Source organism: Microtus oregoni, unplaced genomic scaffold (assembly GCF_018167655.1).
Source record: "Microtus oregoni isolate MIOR12 unplaced genomic scaffold, Mior012 000074F_000, whole genome shotgun sequence".
Lineage (NCBI taxonomy): Eukaryota > Metazoa > Chordata > Mammalia > Rodentia > Cricetidae > Microtus > Microtus oregoni.
The window spans coordinates 2815514-2837286 of NW_024543987.1; the positions used below are offsets into that span (position 1 = coordinate 2815514).

The following is a 21773-nucleotide window of genomic DNA, read 5'->3' on the forward strand; positions in this document are numbered from 1 at the left end:
ATTCATCTGGAAAAATGGTGAGGGAGTGATCCAGATTTTTATAGCCATTCTAAGCCTAATAGTGAATGCCAAATTTTGAAGAAAGGAAGTGATTTCACCTCAGTTGTACACAGGAGGAGAGGCATATGTGTGTGTGTTTGTGTGTGTGTGTGTATCCAGGGGTCCCATGCAAAATGGTTTAAAAGCAGAAATATAAGCAGTAAATGGCAAATTACTGCCCTTGGTAGTCAGGCAGCTTCTTAGTGTCGGAAGGAGGCTGATTGTTCTTCCCGGCAACACACAGACAGATGGACTTCCCATACCATCTTAGGGCTGCCACTTACTCCCATTCCCACCCTCCCACACCTTCCTGAGGCCCGGTTAGGACAACAGTAGGATGGATGACTTTCCAGTGGCTCTTACAGCTTAGGGGTATTTCCAGTTAAGCACCTTAGCCTTTCCCCACTGTGGCTATCACCACCATCACCATCGTGGACATTCTTCTTCCAAGTAGTTTCTGTTGCTAACCGTGCAAAGTGCATGGCTTCCTCGGACTATACGAAAACTCTGCTGCTGATATCCAACATGGTTCAAAGGCTGATGAGCAAGCATGCCCATTGCGGAAGTGACTTTCTGGTGGAACTAAGGGCTGACATTAAATAGCATTTTGCTAAACAGGTTTCTTATCTTTCTTTTCTTCCTTCTTTTCTCCCTCCCTCCCTCCCTCCCTCCCTCCCTCCCTCCCTCCCTCCCTCCCTCCCTCCCTCCCTCCCTCCCTCCCTCCCTCCCTTCCTTCTTTTCCCCTTTTTTCTTTCTTTTAAGCTACAATGTCATCCTACTGTCTACATTCTCACTACTCTCCGGCAGCATTCTCTCAGGAATATCTCTGGAGTTCAACAAGCTGTTTACACCATGCTTTTAGAAGAACATACAACTTGGGGACCTTGGGACATCTGAGCCAGTGAGAAAGTGAGAGGCTGACTCAGGGGATTTGCATCAGGTGGTTTGGGGAGCATTTCAGGGAGTCAGGGTTGGATGCTGCCAGGGTGATGTTCTCTGGCTGAGAATTTAGCAAATATCTCTGGAAAGTGGGGGCAAACAAGAGCCAGGATAAACGTGGGGTTGGTAGAGAAGCTGGAGGCACCACTATTAGCAAGATTGGGGGATGTCTGGTCGTATTTGTTCTTTGAACAATGTCCACATTTTGTCCCTGGGGAGACATGATTATGGAGTAGCTTTGTTTGTGTCTTGTCCTGGCTGTTTGCAGAGTGCTTTACTGGATTTTAGTGTTTGGGGAGTTGTTTCTCATAGCACACATCTGTCTGTGAGCACATGACCAGGTCCTGGACAGTAAGGCATTTTTTTTTTCTTTTTCATTCCTCCATTTTGGTCAAGAGCAGAAAAGGCCAACCTGGTGTGCATGAATAATTCAGACTATCCACATTTTGCCAGTGGAAAACATTGTCAACCAGGAAGCTGTTTCAAAGCTTAGGCTATGGTTAATGGGTTATTTCTCATTGCTGTGACACAGTACTTAACATAAACAACTCAAGAGAGTAAAAGGATTCTTTTGGCTTATGGTCTCCATCATGGTTAGCTTGCTCCATTGTTTTGGGGCCATCAGGCAGATGAACATCATGATAGAAGGGCTTTAGGAGCAAAATTGCTTTCCTCATGGTATCTAGGGACCAGAGAAAATCAGCAAGAGGTCAGGCAAAAGATATCCCCCAAAGACACACCCATAGTGATCTACTTCCTTCAGCTAGCTATGTAGGCCTCCTAAAGTTTCTACTACGTTTGGTGACAAAGAGTGTCACCACCCGAGGACCAGGCCTTCAACTTATGTGTGTGTGTGTGTGGGGGGGGGGCATTTCGTATTTGTGTTTGTTACTTTTCTGTTGCTGTGCGAAGACACCATGACCAAGGTAGAAACTGTTCATTGGGGCTTACAGTTTCAGAGGGTGAGTCTCTGACCAGCTTGGCTGGGAGAATGGCAGCAGGCAGGCCGGCAGAAGTAGCTCAGGGCTCACATCTTGATTCACAAGCATGAGACAGAGCCATCATTTGAAACCTCAAAGCCCACCCACAGTGACCTGTCTCCTCCCACAAGGACACAAGCTCCTAATTCTTCCCAAACTGTTCTGCCGACTGGAGACCAAGTATTTAAACATATGATCCTGTGGAGGTCATTCTCATTCAAACCACCACAAAGACTAAAATGTAACTTTAGAGAATTCCTCGCACTTTTGTTGCAAGATGAGTGGCAGAGCTCTTTGATGTCATAACAGCTAACCAATTACATTTAACTGGTCAACTATAATACAGTTGCTAATCACAGCCTAAATGCTTAGTTTTGAAACAGCCCTCGAAGTTAGGGACCTAGATTGCAAAAATTCAGGCAAGGAGAACATGCTCCAAATCCAAAATCCAAATAGGTTGGAGACGTTTATAGAGGCCTTTGGTTTCTGTTTACTTTTGTTTTTGTTTATTTGTTTGTTTTGTGTTTCCAAGACAGGGTTTCTCTGTGTAGTCCTAGCTGTCCTGGAACTCACTCTGTAGACCAGGCTGGCCTCAAACTCACAAAGATCTACCTGCCTCTTCCTCCCGAGTGCTGAGATTAAAGGCATGTGCTACCACTACTTACCTGGCTCCCATGTCCTGTCTTTAATAGTCTTGCTAGGAATGGCCAGGTGATGGTGGTGCACGCCTTTAATCCCAGCACTCGGGAGGCAGAGGCCGGAAGATCTCTGTGAGTTCGAGGCCAGCCTGGTCTATAAGAGCTAGTTCAAGGACAGGTTCCAAAAGCTTCACAGAAATCCTGTCTCGAAAAACCAAACCAAAAAAAAAAAAAAAAAAATTGTAGTCTTGCTAGGATTGTGTAGATTTTGGAAGACCTTTGTAGTAAACTGCCAACATCTTCTCAACAACGTTGATCCTATATCAAGACCCATTTATTGCTGATATTTTATTTTCTTCCCGAGGCATTTTTGTTAAACTCCACTTTTCTTCATGGCTCTCTTTTGCCATCATTAATGGCAAAGCACCTTAAAGTTCCTCATCTCTGTTTAGTTCACATTTTGCAAGGTGAAATACAGTTTCTGGGGGAGGACTGTTTCAGTCCGCAGCCCATGGCCATCTGCACGGCCCTCCACAATCTGCTGAGCAGGACCAGCTACATCCTTTTCACTCGACCTCAACCATTCTGTTCAAAAATTCTGTAGACATCCAAGCAGGGGCTGGCGAATAGTGAAGCTAAGTGCAGGCAGGTGGCTTACCCCCGTGCTGAGCAGGTTATGAAGGGTGTGGCCCGCACATGAACTTCTGCTGTCCTCGTCACACACAGGACAACTGTGTTCCAGTGACTTGACTCCAGAAGAAAGGGAGGCCGAAGAACCAGAGAGCAGAAGAAGTCACAAAACTGAGGACCTGGTTTCCAGAGAAGGAGGCAACAAACAGGTGGCTATTGATAGGAACAAAATAGGAGCACACCGAAAAGGGTACCACCCCAAGTAGCATCTTAGCTATGGACGATTTCCCAGTCGCCTCCCTTCCCACCAGCCTCCCCTAAGAAAAGTGGCAAGTGAGCGCTGCTACTTTTGTTTCAGCTCAGTTCTGACCACCCAAGCACAACGACCTACCTACCAAGCCTATAGGTCACAGGTACACAGTAAAAGCCCTGTGCCGGGTGCACTCTTCCTTCCTTTCCTCTTCCGCCCCTCCGGGAAAGATGAGGCTCAAAAACGGTAAGAGAGAAACCCAAATCGCCACCCACAGAACAAAACCAATTAGAAAAAAGGCAGAATAACTGTTTATGAAGTAGTCAGCGCTAGGTTCTTGCAGGATAGTGAAGGGCTCATTAAAACAAACAAACAAACAAACAAACAAACAAACAAACAAACAAACAAACAAACAAACATTAAATCAACCAACCAAACCAAAAGGAAACACACCTCTAAACTGCCTAAGGGAAAACTAAACTTACTATGTTTTTTTGTTTTTTTTTTTTTTTGTGCTGTTGCGGAGGAGTTGGAGAATTCACTAATCAGGAGAGGAACCCCATACAATGATGGAGTCTTTTGCCCAGGGATTTTGCTCCTGCAATAAAGGATGGTTTTAGTCCACAGGCACTTTAGTTTTCTTTTGTTCCTTTTTGGTGAATACTAATGATCGAAAATGAGGCCGAGGCTGGAGGGCCATTGAGAACAGAGGCACCGTGGAGGGGGAAGTCCTGTGGGAGAAACTCTAAAGTCCACAACTTCTCAGCTCAGCCTTAGTCCTTGACTTTTTTGTTTTCCAATTTTGCATGAAAATGTCACTTGAATGTCCCTGAACATTCTATTCTGTTCTCAAATACTTGCCCCTTACCAATAGAAATATAATTAATAATCCCATTGGGTTCCACGTGCATTTTAAGAAAAGGCAGGCTTTTAGAGACTACAGGGGTAGATCCTAGCATTTTATTTAATTTTTTTTTTCACATGGTCAGGAAGTAACTGGGGCCTTGGCTTGGGGAGGAGGGGTAGGCATATAGGGAAGTGTATAGGGAGGCCCCCCGGAAGTCGCGCTGAGCCATTTAAACCTGAGGTGACCTCCTAACGGATGGCGAATGGCGGGAGAGCCTGGTCAGAGCTTTAGCGCAGGGCGCGGCCATTGGTGACGCACGCCAGGGAGCCGGCGCCCACATTTCCACCATTAGCGAGGCCTCACACCCAGCTCTCCAAGTTCGGGGCTGGAGGCGTCCCTGCTCCGCTTCCTCCTCTAGGAGGCGGGTCGGCCCCGCCCCTGCGCCCCGGGTCGCTCCCCGCCGCCCCGCCCACCTCCTACTCCTGGCCTCCCCCGGCGCAGCGCACTCCCCGCCGGCCCGCAGCCTGACACGCAGCGCGGTCCCTCAGTCTCCCGCGGTCGCCTCCCCAGGCATGGCACAGGGCCTCGCCGCACTATGGCAGCAGCAAGGCACAGCACGCTCGACTTCACGCTCGGCGCCAAAGGTGAGGGCGCCGCTCGCCACCTGCACCGGCGCCTCGGTGGCGGCAGCGGCAGCGGCGGTGGCGGCCGCGCGGTCGTCCCCTCCGCGCCTGCGGTGCTGAGGCCAGGGCCAGGCTCTGGGGCGCGCGCCGCGGACTGAACAATGCGGGCGACCGCGCGGCGCCTGCGTCTCCCCCGGCTGCAGCGCTGAGCACGCCGCTGCTGGCCCTCGTGCATCGGTGGAGGCCGCGTCGCGCCGCGCCGCGCCGCTCCGCTCCCCGCTGTGCTCAGTGCTCGGTCCTCGCCGAGCTCGCTGGTGGCCGCACTGCGGGGCCTGGGGGGGAGCTGCGGCGATGTGTGCCAGCCGCACCGCCCTTCCGGGCCTGGATTGTAGGTCCACGCGGGCTCGCTGCCCTCCACGCCCCGCTGGAGGGTAAATCCCTTTCAGGCTGTGGGGCGCGGCGGCTCCCCGGTGGGGGCGGGTGCCGGGCGCTGTGGCCGGTTCGAGGCACGACCCGCGAGGCAGGCCTGGGCGGGGGGTGTGCGCGGCGCGGGACTGCTGCCCACGCCACCTTTTCCTGTGCTGGCAGGCTGCTGAATTTCCCTCTTGGGGGTGGGGTGGGGGTTTCCCCTTGAGGGCAGCCAGGGCTGGAGGAGGACCAGGGCCACTTAGCGCACGCAAGGTTCTTAGTCCACTGTGTAGGACACCGAACCTCCGAAAAGGGACCCGGAGGACAGAGAAAGGAAACGATTATTATTCTTGGGGGTGGGGGAAGGATGAGATTTGGGCGCGGGAATTATAGCCACCACCATCACTACTAATCCGCGAGGCTCAGAAACCCGAGCCTGGTCTTCCCAGAAAAGGCTGGGAGAATCTATCGCGGACTGGAATTTGGAGGGTAGGGATGCAGTGCGGGCTTCTTTTCTTTGAGAGAATCCAGCCTGGGCGCAGGGGGCGGGAATGATGGGGCCTTTAAACGACTGCTGCCGACTAGCATGTGCACTTCCCAGATCATCCCACATGCAGTGTGCTGCTCAGACCTTGCTTTTTCTCTGCTTTCTCGATTAATGGAACACCCTTTCTGTTCGGATTTTTAACATCGACTTTGTTGCTTTCTGAACTTCTGAGCGCTCACTTGGTACTTTTTCCTTCAATCCTAAAATATCTCAGAGAGCACAAGATTACTAATTTAAAGACAAAAAAAATTAAATCTGGGTATTTGGAGCAAAGTCTGGCTTTTAGTCTGCCTTTTCTAATTGGTTTTGTTCTGTGGGTTTCTCGCTTACCATTTTTGAGCCTCATCTTTCCCGGAGGGGCGGAAGAGGAAAGGAAGGAAGAGTGCACCTGGCACAGGGCTTTTACTGTGTACCTGTGACCTATAGGCTTGGTAGGTAGGTCGTTGTGCTTGGGTGGTCAGAACTGAGCTGAAACAAAAGTAGCAGCGCTCACTTGCCACTTTTCTTAGGGGAGGCTGGTGGGAAGGGAGGCAACTGGGAAAGCGTCCATAGGTAAGATACTACTTGGGTGGTGGGGCTGGAAGGGAGTGTAAGATCACAAAGGCTTTCCTGAGAGTTAGTTACCTTGACCGTTTTCAGGGCTGACTGGCGTTTTCAGGGCTGACTGGCGTTTTCAGGGCTGACTGGCGAATGGGAATTCTAGCACCCCGTGAATTGGGTGGTGAGAAAAGTGAAGAGCCTGGTGAGCGGAGCAAAGGCCTCCCCCAACTGAGAAGGGGTGAATTTGGGGGATGTGTCCCCTCGTGTAATCCCCAGGGGAACACTTAATCCTTCATGGACTTTCTGGAGGGACAGTGGGCTCAGCATGAGGTCAAAGAAATTCTAGCCCTTCCAGAGACAATAGAACCCTCTTCTGCTTAGTTTCAGTGTTGAGCATGAAGGACAAGGGCACACGTGTAAAGCTGGGTGAAAGGCGCTTAAGAGGGAAATGTCAAACATCAGTTGTTAATGTTTTAACTTGCACTTTGTTAATTAAAACTAAGAAAACTGAAGCCAGGCACATTGGCAGACTTTTAATCTCAGCACTCAGGTGGGTCTTAGGTCTCTAAATCCCTTCCAGCTTGGTTAGATCCTTTCTCAAAACAACAAATAAACAAAAAAGGATTGGGCAGGCCGTGTCTCCTCCTTGTGATGAAGCAAGAGTTCAAGCCCGGCCGGGTGGTGATGGCGCACGCCTTTAATCCCAGCACTCGGGAGGCAGAGGCAGGCGGATCTCTGTGAGTTCGAGGCCAGCCTGGTCTACAAGAGCTAGGTCCAGGACAGGCTCCAAAGCCACAGAGAAACCCTGTCTCGAAAAACCAATAAAAAAAAAAAAAAAACCAAAAAAAAAAAAAAACAAAAAAAATACAAGAGTTCAAGGCCAACCTGGGCTGGAGAGAGAGTCCACCTCAAAAACCTAATGATAGCAAAGAAAGCTTTGACAATATGGTGATGAGCATTTTAGGAAAAAAAAGGTCAACTATATTCAGCTGTATGTTTATAGGTATGTAAGATCTGGAATTCTTAAAATGATCCATCACTAAATAAAGCCTAAGGCATGGCCTTGCTATCCACATTCACATTTGGAAAATGGGGTGATTTGACTACATCATAAGGATTTCTAAATTCCTTTTCTTTTCAATCAAGGGGTGCTTGGTGAGAGATCTATGTGTGAGGTCAACATTTAATTGTTGAAGTTTAAGTATTGGATGTGACTCAAGGGTGAGTCAAATGGTTGTACAGCTTGGGTGTGTGTACTCCCCCCTCCCATTTGTCAGTAATCCTTCCTAAGGGAGCAGTTTTATGATGTGATTTCAGTGGTGTTAAACTTGAACTACTTCGCACTGTTACTGTTTCCGTTCCAGTCTAACCTGGTTACCAATGCAAGCTAATTCCAACCCACCCAACCACTGATCGTAGTCCTTAGCGCACTGGCTGATGAAGTAACCCAGAAGGTTGTTTCCACTAAAGCAAATGCTCGTTTTATTTATTTATTTAAGGTGTATTTTCATTTTATGTGCATTGGTTTCTCATCTGCCTGTGTGTCTGAGTGAGGGTGCCAGGTTCCCTGGAACTGGACTTACAGACAGTTGTGAACTGCCATGTAGGTGCTAGGAATTGAACCTGGGTCCTCTGGAAGAGCAGCCAGTACTTTTAACCGCTGATCCATCTCTCCAGCTCAACAAAGCTCATCTTGGGTCATCCTGTAAGTAAAGTGTTAGACTCTGAGGACTATTGATTCCAGGAAACATGAGATTCTCTTTTTTCAGCTCAAAGCTAATAAGAATAAATTGGTCACAACTCTTTTTGTTCTAGTCCCAGCCCCTAGTCAGGATGCTGGCTATGGAGAGCTGAGCGAGGCCTTATATCCTCTCCATGCTTGTTGCAACAGTATCTTGCCAGCCAGTCAGCTCTGAAAACTTAGGTTAACTATGGTTCTTTTTGTCTTTTCTTGGGCTGGATATATTCAGGAAGCCGTTTCTAAAGTGACCTATGTTGTGAATCATTGTAGATGATACAAATGGTACATTGTAGATAGTGGGTAAATGTTAGTTGTGTGATAAATGCTTATGTGAGCCAGGTACACCTTTCCTTTATTGAATTAAAGCATCCCTTCCCAAAGTAACATGCTTCTCCCCACCCACCCCTCTTTCTTTTTGGTTTTTGGATACAAGATTTCCCTATGTAGCCCTGGCTGTTTTGGAACTTGCTATGTAGATTAGACTGGCCTCAAATCAACAGAGATCTTCCTGCTTCTGCCTCCTGAGTGCTGAGATTAAAGATGTGATCACCAGCTAGGCCCAACATGAGCAACAGGACTGGTAAAAATGTAGAATTTCAGACTACTGCAGAACAAAATCACTAGTTTTAGCTAGAATATGTGACATAAAAATATAATTTAAAAATATGATTTTGGGCTAGGCATGTGCCTTTAATCCCAGCACTTGGGAGGCAGAGGCAAGTGGATCCCTATGAGTTTGAGGCCAGCCTGGTCTACAGAGTGAGTTATAGGACAGCCAGGGTTACACAGAGAAACCCTGTCTCGGAAAACCAAAAAAAAAAAAAAAAAAAAAAAGATTTTATTGGTGATAATGGTTAAGAGTGAGTAGTTGGGGAGAAGATGCAGAGTTTCAACTAGTGAAAAATACAGATGCGTATTTTGCCACATTCAAATCCAAAGGCCTCTTGGGTTGGATTTACTGGTCCCTTGGGCTTCTCTCGATGCCAAGAATAGAATGTAGTCTGGAGTGAGAGCACTGGGATTGCCCCACAACTTTATTTTACTTGGAGTAAGTTTTACTGGGACCAGGTTTGCCTTTGAAGCATGCTTGTGAATCTTTGGCAGCTCTAGTCCACATTTTAAATATTAATAAATTAGGCCCATTGAGGTTTCCAGATAGAGGCGTGGCTTGTGCAGTGCAAACTGGCCTTAACTCAAGATCCTCTTGCATACTGAATGATGGTATGAGTAGGATGCCTCCTCTATCCTCCCTGAGATTTCCAACCTTTATGTGCTATAGCCTATTTGATTACAAGGCGTTTGTTGCTTTCCTAATTTCAAAACCCCTTAATTTAAGATAGTGACTCAGTTGGGGTGTTTTTATCATGGTCCACACTGTGAGGAGGAATTTGGCGGTTCTGGAGAAATAGGGTTGGAAATTTAGGTCCGTTTACCTAGCATACATGAAGCCCTATTTTGATCACTCCCACAGGCCTGTAATCCCAATATTTAGGGGGAGCATGAAGATCGGAAGTTGAAGCCATCCTAAACTGCACAGTGAGTTCGAGGCAGCCCTGGATACATGAGACCCTGTCTCAAAAACAAAACAGAGCAAGTAAAACAAAAATCTGAGACTGTACATATGCTACTCACAGCTAGTCTGATAAATACGTTAAAGGTGCCTTCAAAGCCCTGCTACAGCCCAAAATGTCAGTAGTGCTCGCGTAGAGAATTCTGGCTTAAGTATGGTTAGACATTTCAATTAATAGTACGATAAACTATCAGTAAATTCCTTTGATCTTTTTTAGAAATACCTGTTTTGCATGTCAATTGTTATGGAAGGCACCACTTCCCCCAAGGTGCTGGTTGTTAGGGTCTAGGGATTACCTCCTACCCAGCCTGTGGAAATCTGTGGCTCTCCTAGTTTCCCTTGGTGAACTATTTTCTGGTGGAAGGATCCTTTTTTGTATGTGACTTCAGTAGCTAAAATGAATTGTAAAGCTTTATAACCAGTTTTGATTCTATTTAAGCCTTTTGTTTTGATTCACGAGCTTTCATCCCTTTATTCAGTACACTGTCTCCTTCACAAAGGATTTTCTTGTGCCTTTTGGCTTTAGTCATGGAGCCTTGGGATTCTGCGAGTGAGGAATGAAAACTTTGATCCCACCCTATGTTGAACTTATATGAGTGTCTTAAATTTGCATCATAAATGTCTTCGGTTAATTCTGATGCTGATAAAAATATAAAGTTCACTGCACTAGACTCTTAAAAAAAAGCCAAAAACCTCAAGTCTGCTTAAGAGTTCTCACTGCTTTTTCAGAGGACCAGAGTCACACAGCTCAGAATTGCCTGTACCTTCAATTCTATGAGGATCTGCTGCTTTCTTCTGGCCTCCACCAGTATCTCCAAAGACACAGGAGAATAATCATAACCAAAAACATCAAACAAAAGACAATCCCCCCAATGGTATCAGATTACTTTGATATACTTAATCCCAAGAACCCCCTCAGGACTGTCCTAGAGTCTTACTGAATGTACCTGAAGAATGCACTCAACTCACTGCTCCTCTGCTTCTAGTTCTTGGCCACAGCCTCACCATTTGTCTCCATTGGCAGAAGCGCTGGATCATTTGGTCCCTTTTCTCAAAAGATTCCGGGGTCGCCCGTACCTTGTGGAAAAACAAAATCAGTATCAGCCCAGAAGAAGATCCATTCCTGTCTAGTTCTTAACTCTTAGCACAACCCCTGCCCCCAGTCTTTTGCTTTGCTTGGAGGGTTGGCTCAGAATTGAACAGCTTGGGAGGGAGACATTGGTTCTACTTTGCTAGGTTTTTTACCATAAGTGAATTGTGTTTGAAATGTTTTATGGACTGCTTGGAAGAGGGCCCCAGTTAGAGTCTGCCTTTCTTTTGGCTTGCCTGTTTGGTTTACTTTGTTGTGAGTTTTATTTATTTTGTTTCTTTTTTATGAACCTCTCTTCCTCTGGATTTGTAGAAGATTCTTAGTAGAACTGATCATTCTCCAGATGACTCCAGGCAAAATAATCTTCCATTGCTGGGAGATTTGTTTTGTGAGCCTACCATTAAAAATTTGATCAAAATTTATTATATAAAAATCAAAAAATAATGAAAAATGTATAAACCATAGTGTTTCTATATAGAGTACTTTCTACATGATCTCAATTTCCTTAAGCTGCTGGAGGAAGCATATGGTAAAATTAATTTGTACTTTATATTAAGTAGTCTTTCCTAGCTTTCACTGAATGCTTCTCTCTTGTTTTAAATGCTTTGGGAGGGACAGTGGCTGTTGAAAACATTATAACCAAGGCGCTGACAGCCGCCTCCTCCCCTCCCAGTAGAGGAGAGGCACTTTTTCAAGTCCACTGACCCTATGTGAGCCATTAAAGAGAGGAGTTTCCAGTTGAATAACTGGTAGGCAATTTGTTTTGTTTGTTTTGAGAAAAGAAAGCCAGTTTGGTTTTTCTGTTGGAGGAATTACCAGTTTGGAATCTTCTCATCTCTCCTGCATACAGTTAAATTGGCTGTATTTGAATTGGCAACTCCTTCTTTAAAGAGTTGAGACTAACAGCCCTGAGGCCTTTAATAGCTTTGATTCTTGGTGCTCTCTGGTTTTGGATTTGGTATCTTAAAGATTAGAGTTGCCACTCTTTAATTTAATTGCAACTCCATAACCTATCTCCACTAACCCTTGTAGCTAAGGATTCATTTATTAAACTACTGGACATTTGCGAGGGTATGGTAGTATTTACCTGTGATCTGTAGACAGTGTGGATACTGAGGTAGGATGATCACAAGTTCATGTCAAGACTGGGCTGCATAGCAAGACATTAAAAAATTGTCTTATGGTTGAGTATTTAAAAATTTCTCCAGTATGGCTATTTGTGAGTTTACTTTTAGAGTTAATAATTATTCTGGTTGTTTAATCCACCATCTCATTACAATTGTAACCCAAACCTGCTGGTGAGCCCTGCAGCTCCAACCAACCATTTCATGGTAGTTTAATTACAAGCTTGGTTCTTTTGAAAAGTGAAGAAACCTCCTCAATTGAATCTGCAAACCAAGTATGTAAACCATGCACAAATGCTCTTTTAAACTCTTTAACAACTAGGCACTTTTCCAGACCTCAGGAAAAACAGCTCTGCTGCCCTACGGTGTGATGAGCCTGGGTTTCATTAAATCGGTAGTGTCATCTGTGTTCTTGGAGAAACCTTTGAGGAAGTGGCAATACCAGTAATCAAATGCATTGATGTTTTTAAGCCCCAAACTAAAAGGAGCTAGGAGGAACCAATAGCTTTTCTTGCTTCCCTGAGCTGATTTAACTGGATAGTTTAACAAATGCATCTTAATTCCTTCTCCATAAAGGCATTAATAAGACCAAAATCACACACATTGTGTCGTTGGGTGGGATAATCAATAAAATGCTTGGGAGAGTGTCAAATGAGATATAAAATACTTAACACTAATTACATACAGTATTTAGGGCCGAATGCTTTGAAACTGAGCCAGCCAATAACGATGCTCAGATAGATAGATAAAGTGGTACAAATTAGCTTACTCAGATTTGGAGAGTTCTGGCAAAAGAGAGGTGGAAATAATAAGATGGCTTATGATTTGAACCCAGGTCTTATTTAAAGCCCCTGTCCCATGTTATTGATGAAAGTGTTGGTATGACATGATTATTTTTACCCAAGAATGGAAATTTACTTAGTAAGAATCCTGAGCAATGTCTATGTTGCTGCTTTATTCAATACTGAATTCTCTTTTCCAGGAGTACAGATCATAGTGTTGAAACAAGGCTAAGTGATATGCATGCCCAAGGGCCTTCCAGATTTTTCTGTTGGCGTAGAACATAGACTTGAATGTAGAAGGTTTCTGAAATGAAAAAAAAAACTTTGAAAAAAGATTATTTTTAGGATCAATGCCTTGGATCACTCTCTGGGAAAGTACATTTTATAAAGTGGCATGTTTTATATTGGTGCTTAATGTCGAAGCTCAAAGTATCACACTGAGGCCTAAGTGCCTCAGTTCTGTTTGGAAGTGTTGGCAATGAGGTACCCTAGGCCTTCTTGTACAAATATCAGATATTTCTAGTTTGTCTAGTTTGGAGCAGGTGACTTTGGTGTTAGAAGAAAGAACTTGCCATCAGCTTAAGTCCTTTTGGTATGAGGTATAAAAATTTGGTAAGATTTAACAAAAAATAACTAGGCTGACAAGGTGACCCAGCTGGTATAATCCCTGGAACCCACATGATAGAGGAGAGAGCCAACTCCGTCAAGTTGTTCTTTGACATCTACAAGTGGGCATACACACAAAGCAAATGCAAAAAACCCAACATGCTTTGTTTTTCTTTGAATAAAGAATTTGGCTTCAGGAGACTGCAGAAAAAGAAACTGCTGAAGTAGTCATTTATAGAGTCAGCCTGCCTTCTTTCTTTCCTTCCTTCCTTCCTTCCTTCCTTCCTTCCTTCCTTCCTTCCTTCCTTCCTTCCTTCCTTCCTTCCTTCCTTCCTTCCTTCCTTCCTTATTTTGATATAGCTCTTCTCTGTGTGATCCTGGCTATTCTGGAACTCCCTACATAGACCAGTCTGATCTAGAACTTCTAGAACAGTGGTTCTTAACCTTCCTAATTCTGTGACCCTTTAATACAGTTCCTCATGTTGTGACCCCAATCATAATATTTTTATTGCTACTTCATAACTGTAGTTTTGCTACTTTGTGAATTATAATGTAAATATCTGATAATACAGAGTATCTGACATGCGACCTCAAAGAGGTTATAACCCACAGGTTGAGAACCACTGATTTAGACACTGAATAACGAAGCCACCTGACATCCCTAGGCAGGACTCAGTCAGGCATCACAAGTCATCCTGTGATACATCAGCTTAAGCAGCATGCATTCAGAAGGGGAAAAGAGTAAACTCAGGCTACAACTATGAAGAGAACCAAAGCAGAAGAGAACATTAAAAGAAAACATCTGACCAAAGTTAAATAGCCACCCCTTCCCTTTATAGTGGCAACATTGGTATGTTTGTGAGGTATAAAAGGTCCCCAGCCACCACTTCCCAGAGCATTGGGGCACGTCTCAGACTGGCCCCGAGATAGGAGAGTGGTAATAATTTCCTTTAGCTTCATCCAGAAAGAAAACATGTAAAAAGTGGGATCGGCCAGGCCTGGTGGTGCATGCCTATAATCCTGGCTTCTTAGGAGGATGAGGTAATCAACCTTGTCTTAAAATAAAACGCACCCCCACCCCCCCCCCCCGCAAATTGTTGGAGACATAACTCAGGGTCATAGGACTTCCACAGCATGCACAAAGGTCCTGGGTTCCGTGGGTTCCGTAGCACAAGAGGAAGAAAATGGGATTCGCACTTCTAGAAATCCTTTCTAAGATCGTTCTTTACCCACTAACTCTAAGTGGACAGAATTCCTTACAAGTAAGGTCCCTAATATTGCTGTTTCATAGATTTTTGTCTCATCATATGTGCCCAACTGTGAGTCAACAATGAAATAATGTTCAAAGAGATTAAACAGTTAAAACATTATGTACTTTGTGGTTGTAAAAATCATGTTTTTGGGAACTATTCCTAACAAACTTCCTTGCTGGGTAGTGGTGGCCCTTAATCCCTGAGGCAGTGAGTTCAAGGCCAGCCTGGTCTGCAAGAGCTAGTTCCAGGACAGCCAGGGCTGTTTCACAGAGAAACCCTGTCTTGAAAGAAACAAAACAAACAACAACAAAAAGAAGCCTCCTCCACAGCACTATCAATTTCATATTTGTGTGAGGCCCTTCAAAATGGACCTGAGTATCTTATTCAGAGCCTAGATGGTGAGAGAAATGCCATGGTAGAATGGGAGAGAGAGAGAGAAGACAAACAATCCAAGCATAAACAGAGCCATGTGCTGTGACAAATTCCAGATGGGAAAAGAGCCATGTGAGGGGCCTGGGAACCTGTACTTCCAAATGTTTCCAGATGACTCAGAAGCGGGCAATCAACCTCACTGGCTTTCTGTGATCAAAAGGCAGAGGAGTAGGAAAACTTTCTGGAAAGGTCCACATAGTAGAGTAATCAGGTGCTGCAGGCCAGTCAGGCTCCAAGTCCCAGATTTTCAAAGTGCCTTTACCTGTTATTTACAACTCTTTAAAAATGCTTAGCTGGAAGGTCAGATTAGACTAGGGCTTCTGAGCAGGATTTGGCCCAAGGACTTTAATTTGCTGACCCTTGGGTCTAAGGTCTTTTCTAGCTCTGAAGTCTTAATCAACAAGGACATTTAGCTCTAATTTGACAATCCAAATTTTCGAAGTGGCTTCTTAGAAGTTAAGCCACAAATAACACAAGCACTATTTCCTGCAGTTAAGTCACCAACTTCTTAATTAACTGCTAGAGAAAACTGTCAATCGTCTATCTAAGATGCCTGCCCTTGATGGAGTATTTGGAAATAACACTGGCAACTAGTGAAAACCATCCCATGATAGAGAATATTTAGGGGGAACAGTTTCCATTTTAAAGTTTTAAATCACCAATCTTGTTCCCACTTTAAGAAAAAAAAAAAAAACAAGCTGGGAGGACATCAAGGAAAAACTGTCTCATTTAAAAAAAAAATTAGGGAAATAACAAACCAGCAAGGCTGGCAAAGGAAAAAAGAGAAGTCATGCCAATACTAGGAAAAAAACAAAATATCAGCAAAATGGGCTACCATTGCAGACCCCATAGGCACCAGAAGGCTAGGAGAATACTACAAATAATCTGACCCAGAAACACTTGACACCTTCCAAAAGAAATGGGCCAATTCCAACAGCACAGAATGCTACAATTTATTCAATATGAAATGGGGAATAGCTTAACAACCTTACAACTAAAAAAAAAAAAACCACCTTAATTTTAATTGTGTAAACTCTAAAGACAGGGTAGATGAGATACCTCAGCAGGTGAAGATTCGCACCACCAAGCCTGACAACCTAAGTTCCATACCTGGGATCCACGTGGTAGAGGAGAGAAACAATTCCCACACCTTGTCTTCTGATCTCCACAGGTGCTTGCACTCTCTGTTTCACACAAACATGTAGATAAGTACTGTAATTTTAAAAAGGACTCCAAAGAACTCCTAAATAATTCTAACAAACATTCAAAGAAAAATTACCTCCATTTTGCTGTAACGGAAGAAGACAGCAGAGGAGAAGAGGCCTCAATTTTATGAAGTCAGAGATATTGGAATACCAAAACCCGACAAAGATAGTCCAAAACCAGATAGCTGCAGTTCAAAAGAATCCCTTGTGAACATAGACACAAAGTCTATAGCAAGCTGGCGGACAAATCCTTTGCGAATAGGATTCAACAGTTTAGAAGAATAATTACATAAATGACCAAGTGATAGCTTCATCTTGGTATACAAGAATGTTTCAATCGTTTAAAAAAACTATCAGGAAAAAACCTACCCAGTATATTAATAGGCCAAAGAAAAACTTCACATTATTCTAAATTAGGACAGAAAGAGTAATAGAAAATCTAACACCTCTTCAAGATAAAGGAAAAGAGAACTGAGCCTAATTTCCTTAATTCCATAAAGGGCGTCTACAAAGTCTACTTTACACAATAGCAAACAGTGAGCAGCTTCCCTCTCTAAGGGTAACAAGGTACATCTGTTCTCACCACTGCCAGTAAGCCAGCCAAGAAGTAGAGCCAGGTGAGCAAGGCACACAGTTTAACAGCTTTCCTAAGGTAAACCAGGTAGTAAGTGGTAGGTCCAGGACTGAAGCAGGTAGACTCCCAAACCCATTTCATTTCTCTGTTTTATGTGGCGCTGGCGTTTTGTGTCAGAACATGTGTAATGTCACAGGTCAGAGGAGGGGTCTGCTCTCTCCTTCCACCACGTGAGTTCCAGGCATGCCACTCAATTTGTCAAGCTTGGCGGCAAACATCTTTTACTCCCTAAGTTAGTGGTTCTCAACCTGTTGCAACTCCTTTGGTGGTCGAATCACCCTTACACAGGGATTGCATAGTGAATATTTACATTATGACTCATAATAGTAGCAAAATTGCAGCTATGAAGTAGCAATGAAAAAATTTTATTGTTGGGAGGTACCACAACAGAAACTATATTAAAGGGTCACAGCATTAGGAAGGTTGAGAACCACTAATAACTCATAACAACTAACAGTATTTATCTTTCCCCAAAATAAAAGCCAGGCCTTAGCAAAGGCTCCATCCCTATGCGTTTTTTAAAGTCTCATTTACTTTTGCTTTATGCATATGGTTGTTTTGCCTTCATTTTATATCTGTGCATCATATGTTTACAGTGCTCCCGGAAACCAGATGAGGGCACTGGATCCTCTGGACCTGGAAATACAGACTGCTATAGTTGCCACATGGTTGCTGGGAACCAAACTCCAAGATTTCTGGAACAGCAGCAGGGGCTCTTAACCCACTGAGCCATCTCTCCAGCCCCTCTGTGCTTTGTAAAAATTTAAACAATTTTAAGGATGACATGCATAGATATGCTTATGTGGATGGGAAAAAAGCTCAGACACTTAACTCTACACAAAGACCTATACACAACTAAGGAATCCTGAGAGCAGGAGAAATAGTGTTTGGTATTTGTTATCCAATACCAAATGATCAGCCCTGAAAATCTGTATACGAGTAACATCATACAGACCAAGCATGCCGTATTTATTTAGGAGTGTGTGTCTGTATGTAACAATAAATAAGAGGTCATGAATTTGAAAGAGCAATGGGGCAGGGGAAGTATTCATGGGAAGGCTTAGGGAGAAGAAAGAGGGAGATTGCATAATTATAATCTCAATACAATTTAAAAACAAAAATTAAACCAATTTTACATTTTTAGTTTGGTTTATGTGTATGTGTACATGCATGTGCACTGGCACCATGGTTCCTGTCCCAAGGCACATGGTTCCTGTGCCTGAGCCACAGTGTGCGTATGGAGGTCAGAGGACAGCCGGGAGGAGTTAGTTTTCCTCCAATGTGGCTTCTAGGTATCAAATCAGGTTCATGTGACTTGGCAGCAAGCACCTTTAGTCACTGAGCCATATTCCAGTCTACTGTGCTTTATTTCTCTACCTTGATTACATTCTCCCATAGGTTAAATTAGAAGGAAGATTGGAGTTTGCTCTCCAGGTGAACATAGGCTGTGAGGGTGAAGCCTAGACCTGGGCTTGTCTCCCTCTCTAGACTCCTAGTTTTGTGAAGAAAATGGTCTTACAAGGAAAGAGGGGATATAATTTTTTATTGGTATTTTTGTTTCCAAACCAAAGAAGACTCAGAATTGTTTGCTAAATTACATTTTTGTAAGCTCCTCTTCACTTACCAGGCTTATAGAGCACAGGTTGATATGACTGATTTTTAAAGTGAAACAACTGCATCTGCCCACCATCTAGGGTAGGTATGTTATGGGAAGCTATTATTGGCCCCATTGTGTCCTTAGAAATGTCTGTCCCTTTAACTGTTTTCTGTTGCAGTGGAAATGGGATGGCAGTGCAGGGAAATTAGCAGCACATTTCCATTATGTTATAACTTGGTATGTTGTAAATTTTAAGGAATAGTCATTGTGGCTAGTACTTCATAAACATTTCCATCTGGCTGGCCTTAATGTGTGTTTGCATGCAAGGAGTCTGGCTATTATTTCTGTGTTGGTGCTACATGGCTGTTAATCTAACTTCAGTTGGCCTTTTTTTCTTATTTCTTTCTGAAGTTAATGTTTCTTGGTTGGGTTGCTCTTTATGAACATCAAAAACCGTGGTCTAGAGCAAGCCTGACTTAAAATTGCTAACTCATCGTTGTTCTGGTCTGCATTTTGCAGCCATACTTCTCTTCTGTGACTGAAGAGCATTAGGAGCTCTGGCAGCAGGATAACTGCACAGGAAGAGTCCTGTGGTTGTCTCATACTTAAGAGCTTAAGAGTGCTCTTTAGACCTTTACTGTTGGGTGATGAGAAGAGATGGAAAGACTCCCTAAGCCACAGAGAAACCCTGTCTCGAAAAACCAAAAAAAAAAAAAAAAAGAAAGAAAAAAAAAAGAAAGACTCCCTACCTACTCTGTGGTCTTTACCTGCTGTCTTGCAGCTGTGCCTGAGCCTAGCAGAGACTTGTGTTGGAGGGACTTTGTCTTTCCTTGGTTATCTCTGAGTAAACAGGAATAGGAAGGCTCAGCTCATTTCTTTGAGTTTATTCTGACCTCTTTATTAAGTTATGATCCACACTGTAACAGATACCACTAATTGAATTTCTAAAAGCTTTTAAATTTTATTTATGTGTATGTGTGCATAACTGTGTGTTTGGGTGCCTGCAGTGGTCAGAAGGAGGCATAGGAATCCCTTGGAGCTGGAATTATATAATCAGTAGTGAGTTGCTTGATGTGGGTGTTGGGAACTGAACCCAGGTCTTCTGGAAGAGCAAGTGCTTTTAGCCCAGAAAACCTGTATTTTCTTAAAGGTATTGAGTCTTTACATTGGCCCACAAAATAACTAAGAACAAGATGAAAGCCGGCATCTGTCTTCATTTGTGTCCTGTCTTTTTTACTTTAGGTCAGACTCCTGCTTGATTCTGCTAAAGCTTGGTGATCACTAAGAAGTATGTCTACCTAATGTAGTAGGTACTAAAGTATGTCTATCTCATTCCCCTTTAAGGCTGAGAAGAGCCATTTATCTAAGCCCACAGTTACCCTAGATTACTAGAATAAGGCCTTGCAGGTCAAGCATAGCCTGTTAGAATTGCTGGGACCAGGTTTTAAAACTCCATATGCAACTTGGATATATGATTCCCTGGCTGTATTATAGTTTTCAGTATAATATCCACAGAGTTCTGTGACTACCACCATAGTCAGTCTTAGAATATTTTCATTGCTTTGGAAAGAAACCTTGTTATTCCCTAGTTGTTAGCCTAGTTCCTTCTGACTTTAAAAAATAATTTATTTAACTTTATTTTATGTGGATTGGTGTGAAGGTATCAGAGGTATCAGATCCCCAGAAACTGAAGTTACAGACAGTTTTAGCTGTCATGTGGGTGCTGGGAATTGAACCGGGTCCTCTGGAAGAACAGCCAGTGCTCTTAGTCCCTGAGCCATCTCTCCAGACCCACTTCTGACTTCTTTATCATTGATTCCTCCCATGCTCTGGCAACAGCTATCTTTCAGAGTTAGCATTTATGATCACATAGAGATAGAGTTGTGTGTTCTCTAGTCCCTTATATTTGGCTTCTTTATGTTTTCGAGATCCATCCATGTTGAATGTAGCATGTATCTGTACTTTGTTTCATTTGTGGCTGAGTAACAGCCCACAGGATGGATAATAACACACATTGCTCATCCATTTATACCTTGATGGACATTTTGGTTGCTTTTGCTTTTTGGGAGTTATGAGTCACGTTGCACCAAACATTCATATCTGCTTCTGTTTGAGGTGATTAATTGCCATGCAACTGTTGTTTGAGATGAGACACACTTGTTACACACACACACACACACAGAGCGATGCATGCCTGTAGTCTCATCTACTAAGGAGGCTGAGGCAGGAGAATCGCTTGAGTGCAGGAGTTTGGGCTTAGCCTGAACAACATAGTCAGACTGTCACAAAACAAAAGCAAACAAAAAACAAGGCACTGGAGAGATGGCTCAACCCTTGCTGCTCTTGCTGCCTTTCCAAGGCACTCTAATTCAGCTAGTTTTCAGTGCTCATGTTGGATGGGTGGCCTGCAACTGGTGTAACTGGCTCCAGGGCATCTGATTCGGTCTTCTGGCCTCCTCAGCACCTGCATGTATTTTATGCATGCATTTAGACAAAAGACTACAAATGTACATAAATAAATAAAAATTTAAACACTTCCCTTATAGTCATATTTTATTTGTGTTTTAATAAATAAAGCTTGCCTGAAGATCAGAGTGCAAAGCTAGCCACACTAGTCAGCTATACAGGCCAGGCAGTGGTGGCATACACCTTTAATCCAGCAGCCATACTAGTTGGCCATAGAGGCTGGGCAGTAGAGGTGCATGCCTTTAATCCCAGCACTAGAGAGGAATAGAAGACAGGAGGAGACAGGAGCTCAAGGTCTCAGTCTGCAGTCATACTGAGAATAGGCTTACCCGGCTTTGGTGTAGAGGTAAGAACTCTGTAGTAGCTGGCTGCTTTGCTTTTCTGATCTTCTTTGCTTTTCTGATCTTCAGGTTGAACCCCAATATCTGTCTTTGGGTTTTTATTATTCATGCTGCATCCCCTCAAAAAAAAAAAAAACAAAAAAACAAAACCATCACACCTGCCCCTACCTCCCCCAACCTCCCAAACAGACACTGCCCAACCAAACCAAACAAAAAGACCAGCAAATTTCTGGAGACTTTAGGGAATACTTGGTTGAGAGGAAGCCTGTGAGTGGTGCTTTATAGTCTTTTACAAAAGGAATCATGCCAGTGGTTGGTAATTCCTGAACACACAGTTCTTTTTGGATCGCCATAATTCACATAGAAGGCATTTTAGTGTACAGTTACAAGTTTGAATTAATGCCTGCAGTTGGGTGCTCATCATTGCTGCTCCTGCTACTACTACTACTACTACCACCACCACCCCCTCAAATGGATTTTTAAGGAGACTA

At 43.8% G+C, this 21773-nt stretch overlaps 1 protein-coding gene across 1 annotated transcript in view; it reads left to right on the top strand.

The window, feature by feature from the left end:
* Window positions 1-4793: 4793 nt before the first annotated feature.
* LOC121441196 (spermine synthase) overlaps window positions 4794-21773 on the top strand; it is a 54023-nt gene continuing 37043 nt past the window's right edge. Inside the window, exon 1 of the mRNA XM_041642340.1 lies at window positions 4794-4967. Within this exon, the coding sequence (XP_041498274.1) occupies window positions 4919-4967 (49 nt within the window). The 5' untranslated portion in view covers window positions 4794-4918. The remainder of the gene's footprint in view (window positions 4968-21773) is intronic.